The 13,122-nt window shown below is 31.7% G+C and overlaps 1 protein-coding gene across 3 annotated transcripts in view; it reads right to left on the bottom strand.

Moving 5' to 3' along the window:
• The window catches only part of LOC143056829 (KICSTOR complex protein SZT2-like), a 116,201-nt gene that overhangs the window by 60,303 nt on the left and 42,776 nt on the right, over positions 1–13,122 (bottom strand). For all 3 annotated transcript variants that reach the window (XM_076230003.1, XM_076229998.1, XM_076230012.1), the window contains exons 21-22: positions 9,860–9,978; positions 9,294–9,448 (exon numbers count right to left, since the gene is read on the bottom strand). In XM_076230003.1, coding sequence (XP_076086118.1) covers positions 9,294–9,448; positions 9,860–9,978 — 274 coding nt within the window. The remainder of the gene's footprint in view (positions 1–9,293; positions 9,449–9,859; positions 9,979–13,122) is intronic.

The raw sequence follows: 13,122 nt of genomic DNA, 5'->3' as shown, positions 1-13,122 counted from the left end.
ACTCGCTATAAAATCCTGGTCATTAACATTTTGGACAAATTAATTTTATTGACATTCTAAATACTAATTTGACTTTTATTAATTCAGTGTTTTAAGTGATTGTTGTTTTGTACTTAAGTAATTCAATGGTTGTCATGTTGCTGTATTTTATATTTGTTATATTATATTTTTAACCCATAAATCATGCTGTTAATTTTCTTGTTTGAACAATTGTCATGTTGGGGACTTTTAGAGCTTTCTATGTGGTATGGTTTTTGTTAGTTGTTAAAGCAGCATGTTGGCCTATATTTCCTAGCTTTTACTTCATTTGGTCTCGGGTAGAAAGTGCTCTCATTTGCAAGTATACCACTTCTTTATATAAAAAGAAGTGATGAGATTTGTATAGCCTTAAAGCAACTATGACATCCATCATTTAAAGTGTTCATTGTCTCCATATTGTAATGCATCCTAATAACATATACTTTAAGGTGGATCATCACTATATATTTCTTCAGATAGAAGTTTTTATACTGTGCCAAAATGAAGATTTTGCTTTTTACAAATATAAATGTATATAACGAAAATCTATTGTGTCACCATGCTTTTTTTCTAGCCATTTATTTTTTTAAAGTTGTTCAATATAGCATAATTTAACATTGACTTTTCATGAAAAAACATTTTTTTTTAATGTTAAAAAGGGACATAACTCAAGAATGGTAAAAGTGATGCTACCCAAATTCAAACTCAAGTTACAGAACCGAAACAAAAATTCAGCATTTTTTTCATTTGTAAAGGGGTGCAACTCTATCTATAATGGTAAAAGAAACACACCAAAAAATTTGAATTTGATCTGTATTTTGTGGTAGTACACATTGTGTGTGATTGAAAACAATTGGTTAAGGCAACCTCAAGTTTAAGAAAAGAAACGAAAAATTCAGTGATTTTTCCTTTCGTAAATGGGCTTAACTCTTGAAAGTTAAAATTGAATCCACCCAAATTCAAATTTGATCAGAGTTTTGTGACAATAAGCATTGTGTATAAGTTTCAGAACATTTGGTTGAGGAAAACTAGAGTTAAAGAACATAAAACCAAAGAAAATTTCATTAACATTCATTTATAAATTTTTTACCAAAAGAGTTATTACCCCTTATATGTTGTAAAGTTGAAACAAGAGTGCACACGCTGAAATGTCTCGCCTTCTATACTAATCATTGATATTATGTTGATAGTCCTAAGTATAAAGTTAAGCTTTATAACAACTGTCACATAAACTTAACATTAACCAAGATAACTAAACAAAGACCAATGAACCTTGAAAATGAGGTCAAGGTCAGATGAACCATGCCAGGCAGACATGTACAGCTAGTAATGCTTCTATACAACATATATAGTTGACCTATTACTTATAGTTTAAGAAAAATAGACCAAAACACAAAAACTTAACACAGTGCAATGAACCGTGAAAATGAGGTCACGGTCAAATAAAACCTGCGCGACTGACATAAAGATCATAAAATATTTTCATACACCAAACATAGTTGACCTATAGCATATAGTATTAGATAAAAAGACCAAAACTCAAAAACTTAACATTGACCACTGAACCATGAAAATGAGGTCAAGGTCAAATGACATCTGCCCGCTAGACATGTACACCTTACAATCATTCCATACAACAAATATAGTAGACCTATTGCATATAGTATGAGAAAAACAGACCAAAACACAAAAATTTAACTATAACCACTGAACCATGAAAATGAGGTCAAGGTCAGATGACACCTGCCAGTTGGACATGTACACCTTACAGTCCTTCCATACACCGAATATACTAGCCCTATTGCTTATAGTATCTGAGATATGGACTTGACCACCAAAACTTAACCTTGTTCACTGATCCATGAAATGAGGTCGAGGTCAAGTGAAAACTGTCTGACAGACATGAGGACCTTGCAAGGTACGCACATATAAAATATAGTTATCCTATTACTTATAATAAGAGAGAATTCAACATTACAAAAAATTTGAACTTTTTTTTCAAGTGGTCACTGAACCATGAAAATGAGGTCAAGGACATTGGACATGTGACTGACGGAAACTTCGTAACATGAGGCATCTATATACAAAGTATGAAGCATCTAGGTCTTCCACCTTCTAAAATAAAAAGCTTTTAAGAAGTTAGCTAATACCGCCGTAGCCGCCGTAGCCGCCGCCGGATCACTATCCCTATGTCGAGCTTTCTGCAACAAAAGTTGCAGGCTCGACAAAAACTAAGAACAAATGTTGGGTATTTGTTAAATCAGATAAATCTGAGAAGTTATAGTACCAACAACTTATATAGTAGGATTAATAAAGTCATAAGGAGATGTGTTACACAAAATACTTGTATATATCAAAAAATATTTTCGTGATATCTGATAGAAAAAAAAAGTAGACAAGGTCTAAATTTAGGCTCTTGATATTGAATAATGTCTTATTCAACCTAAGAATTTTTAGTCTTATTAAGTACACCCAACCTGTAATCAATTATCACTTAACATGAACTATGTGTCTAACAGATCTAAACAGGCCATTTGTGGCAGTTCATTACTTCAAAAAGCTGCTTACTATAATCAAGGACTACCTAACTTTAACATTTAAAATACAGAAACTTTCCAAAGTCAATGAACCATAATTGAGGGGCTGGGGCTAACTAATCTACATGACAATGAGACATGCAAATGCTAATTAAACTGTGTACCAATATCATTCATTTACCATTAGTCAGGGTACTCTAAAACTGATCTAATCACAAAAATATAACATACCGGTAAGAACTATGCAAAATAGAGTTAAAATATAGCAGAGGGACATTCAAACTCAAAGTCAAAAAGCCAATAGATCCTTATTTATTGGGTAGGATCAAATTATCTCCATGGAAATAAGATGTGGCAATAGCTTCGGCTGTTGTCTGCTCTATGGTCGGGTTGTTGTCGCTTTGACACATTCCCCATTTCCATTCTCAGTTTTACTAATAAAAATGCATTACCAGTATGACTGACCATTATGACAGACTTTGAAAAATTGTTGATGCCTTCTGCAGAAACACTTTGTAGCATAAGACACAAATTACAAGTATCGTTGTAGGAGTTCTGTCAGATTCAACCAGATGCTCCGCAGGGCGTAGCTTTATACGACCGCAGAGGTTGAACCCTGAACGGTTAGGGCAAGTATGGACACAACATTCAAGCTGGATTCAGCTCTAAATTTGGATTGTGATTAAATAGTTGACACAGCATAGGTTTCTGACACAGAATGAATGTGTTCTAATGAACTTAAAATTTTTGTTTCTCTTAGAGCAATTCACTATGCTGTTGAATATTAATCCTCTCAAAAAAATGTTTGAAGAAATTTTCTTTTTTATTTATGAAATTTCAAATGAGAAAAATTGAACCCAATTTTTTTAATCACATCCCCCTTTCCCTTATTCCAAAACTAATCTCAATTAAAATTTCTAATGGAGTTTGCAACAATAACTACTCATTTAAATACATCATAAAATATTAAGATGTAAAAAAACTGCTTGTTATCACTGAATGGTAAAGATTATTTTAATTTATCAGTTGGTAGTAAAAAGTGAATATACATTGTATATTGTATATAACAAAGATTTAAGTTGATTCTGGACAAAGAAAGATAACTCTAATTAAAAAAAAATTTGATATTTCACAATATTGTGCAATTAGATATTTCTTGCCATTGCGCAATACTGTGCAATTGAAAAGACTTGCTATTGCACAATACTTAATATAATAATTTTAGATCCTGATTTGGACCAACTTGAAAACTGGGCCCATAATAAAAAATCTAAGTACATTTTTGGATTCAGCATATCAAAGAACTTCAAGATTTCAATTTTTGTTAAAATCAGACTAAGTTTAATTTTGGACCCTTTGGACTTTAGTGTAGACCAATTTGAAAACAGGACCAAAAATGAAGAATCTACATACACAGTTAGATTTGGTATATCAAAGAACCCCATTTATTCAATTTTTGATGAAATCAAACAAAGTTTAATTTTGGACCCCGATTTGGACCAACTTGAAAACTGGGCCAATAATCAAGAATCTAAGTACATTTTTAGATTCAGCATATCAAAGAACCTAACTGATTCATTTTTTGTCAAAATCAAACTAAGTTTAATTTTGGACCCTTTGGACCTTAATGTAGACCAATTTGAAAACGGGACCAAAAGTTAAGAATCTACATACACAGTCATGACAGTTAGATTCAGCATATCAAAGAACCCCAATTATTCAATTTTGATGAAATCAAACAAAAGTTTAATTTTGGACCCTTTGGGCCCCTTATTATGTTGGGACCAAAACTCCCAAAATCAAACCCAACCTTTCTTTTATGGTCATAAACCTTGTGTTTAAATTTCATAGATTTCTATTTACTTATACTAACGTTATGGTGCGAAAACCAAGAAAAATGCTTATTTGGGTCCCTTTTTGGCCCCTAATTCCTAAACTGTTGGGACCTAAACTCCCAAAATCAATACCAACCTTCCTTTTGTAGTCATTAACATTGTGTTTAAATTTCATTGATTTCTATTTACTTAAACTAATGTTATTGTGCGAAAACCAAGAATAATGCTTATTTGGGCCCTTTTTTGGCCCCTAATTCCTAAACTGTTGAGACCAAAACTCCCAAAATCAATCCCAACCGTTCTTTTGTGGTCATAAACCTTGTGTCAAAATTTCATAGATTTCTATTAACTTAAACTAAAGTTATAGTGCGAAAACCAAGAAAATGCTTATTTGGGCCCTTTTTGGCCCCTAATTCCTAAAATGTTGGGACCAAAACTCCCAAAATCAATACCAACCTTCCTTTTGTGGTCATAAACCTTGTGTGAAAATTTCATAGATTTCCATTCACTTTTACTAAAGTTAGAGTGCGAAAACTAAAAGTATTCGGACGCCGGACGACGACGACGACGACGACGACGACGACGACGACGCCGACGCCAACGTGATAGCAATATACGACGAAAATTTTTTCAAAATTTGCGGTCGTATAAAAAGTGCTCACATATTAAATTTTGTCAAACTGCTGACCAAATATAATGTCATTCTGTCCAGTAAAAACTGATTTGGGACGTAGATATGTAGTAACTGTCTGTCGTTCACCATTAAGAACCATGCTGAGGGGCATTCACTTGGTTATGAGGTATATATAAATATTCAGCCAAATGTGAAATGTACTTTCGTGTGCACTTGTTACATTCTTTGAAATTAAATACACTTTGCAAGAACTGCTTTAGAGTTGATGCTCTTTTTCATGGCAAAATTTCTGCCCCTATTTGAATTACATGTATCCTGTAACCAATCATGTGATGGAAATCACTCATGGAAAGATTAGAAGAGTAGTTTGAATACTTTCATATTAAGGTATGGTGGGGAAAAATGAACATAAACATGCTTTTCCAGTATGAGGATAAAATGAGCTCAAATTAAATACTATGGGTCTCTTAATTTGCACAATTTTATTTAAACTGCAGTTTATATCTTATCCAAATAATGTTGCCTGTTCTGAATATGTTTTAAAAATACAAAAAATTGCAAATCAAAAATTCTTCTAGTAAATGTTACCAACTATCCTTGTAAGACATAAAATCTAGACCAACAACTAAGAACTTTAAAGCGTCAACAAAAATAATCTAAAAATGTTGTTTTGGGGCATTTTGTAAGTTGAAACAGAGGTTATATGACATTGGAGACTAAAAGTTGTAGAGCGCCTTTTGATTAATTTTTAAAGTATTTTTCAACACAGGGCATTGAAAATGTACTTCTTCGGCTTCAACAAATTAAAAAATTTTTTTTATTGAAATGTGGATTCTTTCTTGATTGCAAAAATATATATTCACATGTAATAAAAATTCAAATGACTAAAATAGACATAATGATTGATGGGGAATAAACTAATAAATGGTTTGTTGTAATTAAATGTTTTAAAATCTTAAGCCAATTAATGTTATCATTGTGTCATATCAAAATAAAAATAAGGAGATGTGGTATGATTGTAAATTAGAAAAAAAATGACCAGAAACCAAAAGATGTAGATGTAAGCATCTATATGTTACCTTACAGCATTCAACTATGGGCAAAACCCATACTGCATAGTGACTTCTTCATGGAACTAGCACAATGAAATTTGAAACAGTTCAAACAAGAAAACTAACTGCCAGATTTAACAATTAACAAATGGGATGCTTGAACATACAGAAGTTGTGTCCCTCATCTTCTAAATACATTCAAGTATACCATGAGAAAAAGGTTAACAACAAAATCAATATCATGTTGTTTTTTCTCAGCATAGTTGTATTTCTTTATGTTTGAACCTTTCTGGACTTCTTACTCTCTATGTGTGTGTCAGTACAAAGCTTTTTGATTGCATTTAAATCCAAATCTTTGTATCGGAACAACCTAGCCAGTGGAATAATGGAGCAAAATGTCCAAACATCACAAGGGGCAAATATATATTTTACACTATGGCAAACACTTAACATGAGGGTACCCATACTGCATCTATTTGACAGCTTTACCCTGTATGTTTATTTATGATCTACACATAAGTTATTATTCTGTGTTTCACTTTGTATATAGTTCCACCTATTTAATTTGAATCCATAATGATTTTAGAAAAATAGGTTGAAACCAACCTCCAAACAACTATACATATACATGTATAAAGCTATGATTCAATAATGAGAAGTACCTAAATTGCATCCATGCTTATTTCCACATCCATAAACAATTTGACAATAGTCCATGCATGCTTTTCATTGTATAATGAATGGATTCCTGTGACATATTTTAAAATCTTATAAAATCCTTGTTATTTTTTCATCATTTTTGAAAGAACAAAGACACAAATGTTAAAAGAATGAAAATTCTTGAGAGAATTATTTCCCCCCAAAATTTCAATGGCTGATATCTTGAACACAAGCACACTGACCCTGAATTTTTTTCTGCTTTTTTAGTTTCTTCATTTACTGTGGATTCATTTATTTTCGTGGGTACTAATTTTAGATGATGAGGAAAACTTGCATGTTTGTGGACATTAAATTTCAAGGTTTTTCCTGCAGTCTTCATACAAGCCTTTCAAAAATTTGTTATACGTTGAAAATTTCATTTCGTGGTTCACCTATAACAACAAAATCCACAAAAATGTGTATCCAATTAATAATAATGATTCCACAGTAAATACTTTCAATTTATAAAAGTCTTTTAAAAACTTGTTATTTTTAAACAGAGTAGTGAACATCCATAATGCTCATTTTTAAAAGTTTAATTTTTGTGGATGTCATATGGCAGCATTTCCATAATTTTACTTTATCACTAAAATTGAGAATGGAAATTGGGAATGTGTCAAACACATAACTGCCAACTTTTCAAAATGCCCATCAGGGTTTTGCTTGCAAGATGGCTCTTGCAGTCCTATAAAACATTTCAAGGGGGCCTTCAAATGTAATTGTGAAAACAACCTGATTTAAGAGCAGAAAACAGCCTTAAGCCACTAATTGGTCTTCAACACAACGAAACTAGAGGCTCTGAAGAGCCTGTGTCGCTCACCAAGGTCTATGTGCATATTAAACAAAGGACACAGATGCTCATGTTGACTTATTTTTAGATCTTACTTTGCTGAACATTATTGCTGTTTACAGTTTATCTCTATCTATTATAGTATTCAAGATAATAACCAAAAACAGCAGAATTTCTTTAAAAATTACCAATTGGGGGCAGAAAGCCAACAACCAGTTGTCCAATTCATCTGAAAATTTCAGGGCAGATAGATATTGACTTGATAAACAATTCAAACCCTTGTCAGATTTGCTTTAAATGCTTTGGTTTCAGAGTTATAAGCCAAAATCTACATTTTACCCCTATGTTCTATGTTTAGCCATGGCGGCCATTTTGATTGATTTGCTGGGTCACCGCACACATTTCTTATACTAGATACCCTAGTTATGATTGTGGCCAAGTTTGGTTAAATTTGGTCCAGTAGTTTCAGAGGAGAAGAGTTTTGTAAAAGTTAATGACAACTGACGACTGACGCCAAGTGATGGTAAAGGCTCACTTGGCCCTTTGGGCCAGGTGAGCTAAAAATCTGGCAACTAGAGGCCAGCTTCAGCTGGCAACTTAGCACAAATTTGTACTAGTTAAGTAAAATGGACTTCACACTAAACTTCAAAACATAAAAATGAACTAAAATATGTAAAAACTTGCAAGACTAACAAAGGCCAAGGGGTCCTGACTTGGGACATGTGCAAATGGGTAATAATTAAACATGTTCCGTGAGGTCTTTTAAAAAATAATAAATGGGGAATGTGTTTATGCGACAGATAGAGATATATATATGGAAGTGTTTAACGACCTTGACTGGCTTTTCAGCTCTCGCACGGTCGGGGAGATAGAGATTGTGTCCCCCGCTTGCATGTAAAGTAAAAAAGGGACATAACTCAAGAACTGTAAAAATGATGCTACCCAAATTTGTACTTATCTGAGTTTTGTTGTACATTGTTATAAGCATTGTGTATACATTTCCTATCATCTAGTTGAGGCAAACTTTAAGTTATGGAACAGAATGAAAAATACAGCAATTTTTCCATTTGTAAAGGGGTTTAACTCTAGAACAGTAAAAGTGATGCCACCAGAATTGTTTTTGTGGTAATGAGCATTGTGTATAAGTTACATAACATTTGGTTGAGGCAAACTATAGTTAGAGAAAGAAAACAAAAAAAAATCTCCAATTTTTCCATTTGTAAAGGGGCACAACTCTAGAATAGTAAAAGTGAAGCCACCAAAATTCAAACTTGATCTGTGTTTTGTGTTAATAAGCATCGTCTCCTTATTTTATTGATTTACATTGTGTCATAGATCAAATTTATTCATTCAGTGTATGTTCACTTGTTTGTGTTAATATGTCTTTTGATTGAGTTAAACCATTTAAATTAATATTTTAGAGTGTATTAATCTATGTCGTGATGTTATACTATTGTTTCAGGTAAGACTGCACTTTGACCTATATTGGTTTCCTTTTACAAATTGTGACTTGGAAGAAGAGTTATCTCATTGGCACTCATACCACATCTTCTCATATCTATTGTGTATAAGTTTGATAACATTTGGTTGAGGCAAACTAAAGTTAGAGAACAGAAACCAATTTTGAGACGTACATAGACAAAGGTAAAACTTATTGCCTCCTCTGCTACAGCAGGGGCATAAAAAAACAAAGGGAATTATGATTTTGATTTTCTAAATATAACATACACAACATATATGTTGAGAATAAAATTTCTGCCTGTTGACTTTTGGGTAACAAAGACAGCAAATCAAAAGGGAACGGCATCTGATGTATGTTTGGTGGAGTTGTCTTCTCTTGCTGTTTGTTGTCATACTGGCTAGGAGGTCCATTTCCAAAGAAACTACAATACATAAATAGAGATTTCATTCATTTGTTTTACTGCACTGAATTTTTAAGTCTAATGCTTGTTATTATATAAATTAAATTGAAATTTATTTTTAATCATTAACTATATAGATAGACTTCTTGTAAGACCGTAAGACTGAAAACAGGATACAAAATGGGAAAATTATATAAGTCTTTAAAAGCAATACCATTAAATAAAAATTTAGTTTGAAACAATAACCTAAATCTATAATGTTGACAATAATAGTCTGTAAAGCTTGCATCTGAAAAATGTCTTTCTAGATTTCCACCAAATTCTGTTCTTTAACAACATGCTAATATTTAGACTGCACTGCAAGTTGATACAAGGCTTGCAATATTTACCTTCCACTGTACAGCAACTTCAAACAAGGCTTGCAATATTTACCTATCATTGTACAGCCAGAAAAAATCTTCAGAGGGAAAAACAGCATTATTCTCACACACCCATACTAAGTGTTCAAAGGTCACCATACATGATATACATTCTTGGTCAACTGGAAAAAACTAAAATAGACAATGTAGCGTTTCTAAGTGATTTAGCAATGCTAAACTGTGAAGAGGCTACTATTATATTTAAATACTTTAAAATGTCACAATGTACTTCTCTTATCTTATATTTATATAAATTACAGTATTATTGGGTCTTCCTCTAATGGCAGAGGATCAATCATCAATTCTAGGGGATGTATTTCACAAAAATGTATTACAAAAAATCATTTTTTCTGAGGTTTTGGGGATCAACATAGCTTATTTCTGTCACAAGATGAATATGTTAAACTTCTTATGATGCTTTATTATGTCATAAGATGAATAAGTTCAAGATTATATTTATTATTCCCTACACTTCTGTCACAAAATTCATTAGTTACAAACAAATAAGTTATGTTGCAAATTCTACAAAAGGATCCCAACACTTTTTTTAATATCTAATGCTGATTTATCCTATATAGCTATAACTATGAATACATTTTCATTGATTGTGTAAAATAAAAAAAACATAAACATTCTTGTAAAAACATAAGGTGCATTACTTGACTACACAATTTGTTTCAGTTTTTTTTTTCTTTCACAGAAAAGACAAATCCTAACAAATATGTCAATTGTTCTTCTCTTATCTTACATTCATATAAATTACAAATTGTGTCTTTACAATATTGTCAAAAATAAAAATGGTGAAGATTAAACAAAGCTCCAGTCAGCACAGATTTAGTGCTAGTGTTCATATAAACCACTCCTGGTCCGACACCACCCATAATATACACAAATGCATGCACACTTTTTATACAAAATAAACCTTGCATATACGTAAGGGATATGTTATTCTTTTATAAATAAAAAAATCTTTAGCTGCTCAAATAAAAAATCACTTGCAAAAGCAGAACACATTCGAATCTTCTGCATAAACCTATACTGTAAAAGTACTTTTATTCGTGGTGTACCAATTTTCGTGGTTTTCGTGGATGATTCTATCCACGAATTTAAGTGTCCAACGAAATAATTTAAACAACCATTGTCCACATCAATTGACAATTCAAGATACGTTTATAGCATTTGTTTATGTTACTGTTTTCTTAAGGTGACATCTTTATGGCCTAATTAACACATTTGATGGTCTTTTATCTATTGATCGCTTTATCATGGGTTAATTAGTGTTATCACAACGATTTACACTGCCAATGTTTACTTTGCAATTTCCTTCAATACAGATTATTTGTAACCTTCGTTTCTATAATTTTTCAATTATTTTTTTTAAAAAAACGAAAATCCACGAATTTAAAAACCCACGAACATGTAAATATTGCTAAAACCACGAAAATTGATACCCACGAATTAAAGTACTTTCACAGTATATAAATGTACTTCTAAAAATAAATCTGATCTTAATAAAACGATTTATTATCTGTTTATATAACACTCTTAACTTTATCAAACAAAATTTCAGAATATATTATTTAAACATAAAAACCTATGAATTTTAAACTATATTTATAAATATTAAAAGAGAACCCAAGATTAAGTTATGATGAACTTTAACAGATAAGAAGTAAATATATCAGTTGTTAGTTAATTTTATCTGTGAACAGATAGGGAGCCATCCACCAGAGGTGTCTTACGCTACAAAATGGCTGACATCAAGTACTGTTTAAACACTCGTTAATCACAAGACAAACTTTCCCAGGCAACGGGATGAGTTTGTTCTCGTCCCATGATTAAACAGATAGCCTAAAACAATATGAGACGATGTGTCTAAAGGTTAAAATGTCTAATGAACCTGTGTGTGCATACAGACATTTTATCTATTTATAATTTATAATTATTACAACTGCATTTCATTCCATTTCTTGAAAGCAAATAATTTACCGTAAGCATTCAGATTATGCATGGTTCTTATCTTACTGCAAATCAAAACCTGCCTATAGTTTAATTTGAATGCTTTCTTACAACATTTGTCCCAAATTATGCATGTGCATGATTGTTTAGTGATGTATGGCACCTTTGTGTTGACAGAGAACTGGCCATGCATCTAGGTGTCTAATTCTAAAGGGTATATCTGTGTGGACATCTCTATTTTATAGATATACTTGAATATGTCAACCTTAATCAGTCTAGCCTGGTGTGACTAAGCATATATGATAACAAATATCAAGAGATCTCTTAATGGAAAACCTACAATTAAAGTACTGGAGTAGGCTCACAAAAATTATGATTAAGATTGGTTGTAAGTCATGAACACTTTAGAATACTTGCAATAAATCTTAGTTGTAAGTTTTTTGTGAAACAGACTCCTAAACAGTAAATGCAATATTATGCAGGACTGATTGACATGGATGAAAATATAACTTCAGTAATATTCAAACCCTTCTCTTATGGTGTGAATAAGTATGGTTTCATAGTAAAGTCATAGTTTTGCAGTAAAAGCTTAAAATTTTGAGCAAATTAGTCAAATTTAACTTAATTCTTTTGAAAAATATAAGTGAACCAACACCTGAAGTGGTGATTGTGCGGTAGGGTAAAAACGAGTGGATACCGCTAGGTATTCACAGTCATCTTGAAAAAAATGAATATGTCGACAATAAAGACAACAACACTCATGTTTTTACCACATAAACATGAGTGTTGTTGTCTTTATTGTCGACATATTAATTCTTTTGAGTAGTTTTATACAAAGTAAACGTAAATATTTAGTAGATAAATATAATAATTCCTATGAAAAATGTGCTGTATCTGCATTCCTCTAATATTATATAACATGTGTGACAGATGACACATTCTTAGATTGCACATGCATATGATCATGACAAATTATTGTTCTATATTTAATTATGAAACACGTGCACTATTTTTCTGTAAACTATGCATATAAATTATGTCCACTCAGTATGTCCATTTTCATATAGACTAAAGCTATATGTAACTAAGAATAAATTTAGATGCTTATTTACAAAAATGCATCATACTGACTAAAGCTATATGTAAAATAAGAATACATTTCGATGCTATTTTACATAAATGCATAAGTATATTGATAACATTATTTCATTAAAAAAAAATAATTCTAATTTCAAGCATATCGCTTTTTCTTCTGGTACAATACGATTACACATAATATTGCCTATCAGTCCCCCAGTCATCCCATGACCACATATG

This window comes from Mytilus galloprovincialis, chromosome 1 (assembly GCF_965363235.1).
Source record: "Mytilus galloprovincialis chromosome 1, xbMytGall1.hap1.1, whole genome shotgun sequence".
NCBI lineage: Eukaryota > Metazoa > Mollusca > Bivalvia > Mytilida > Mytilidae > Mytilus > Mytilus galloprovincialis.
This window is presented reverse-complemented; position numbering and strand designations above follow the sequence as displayed.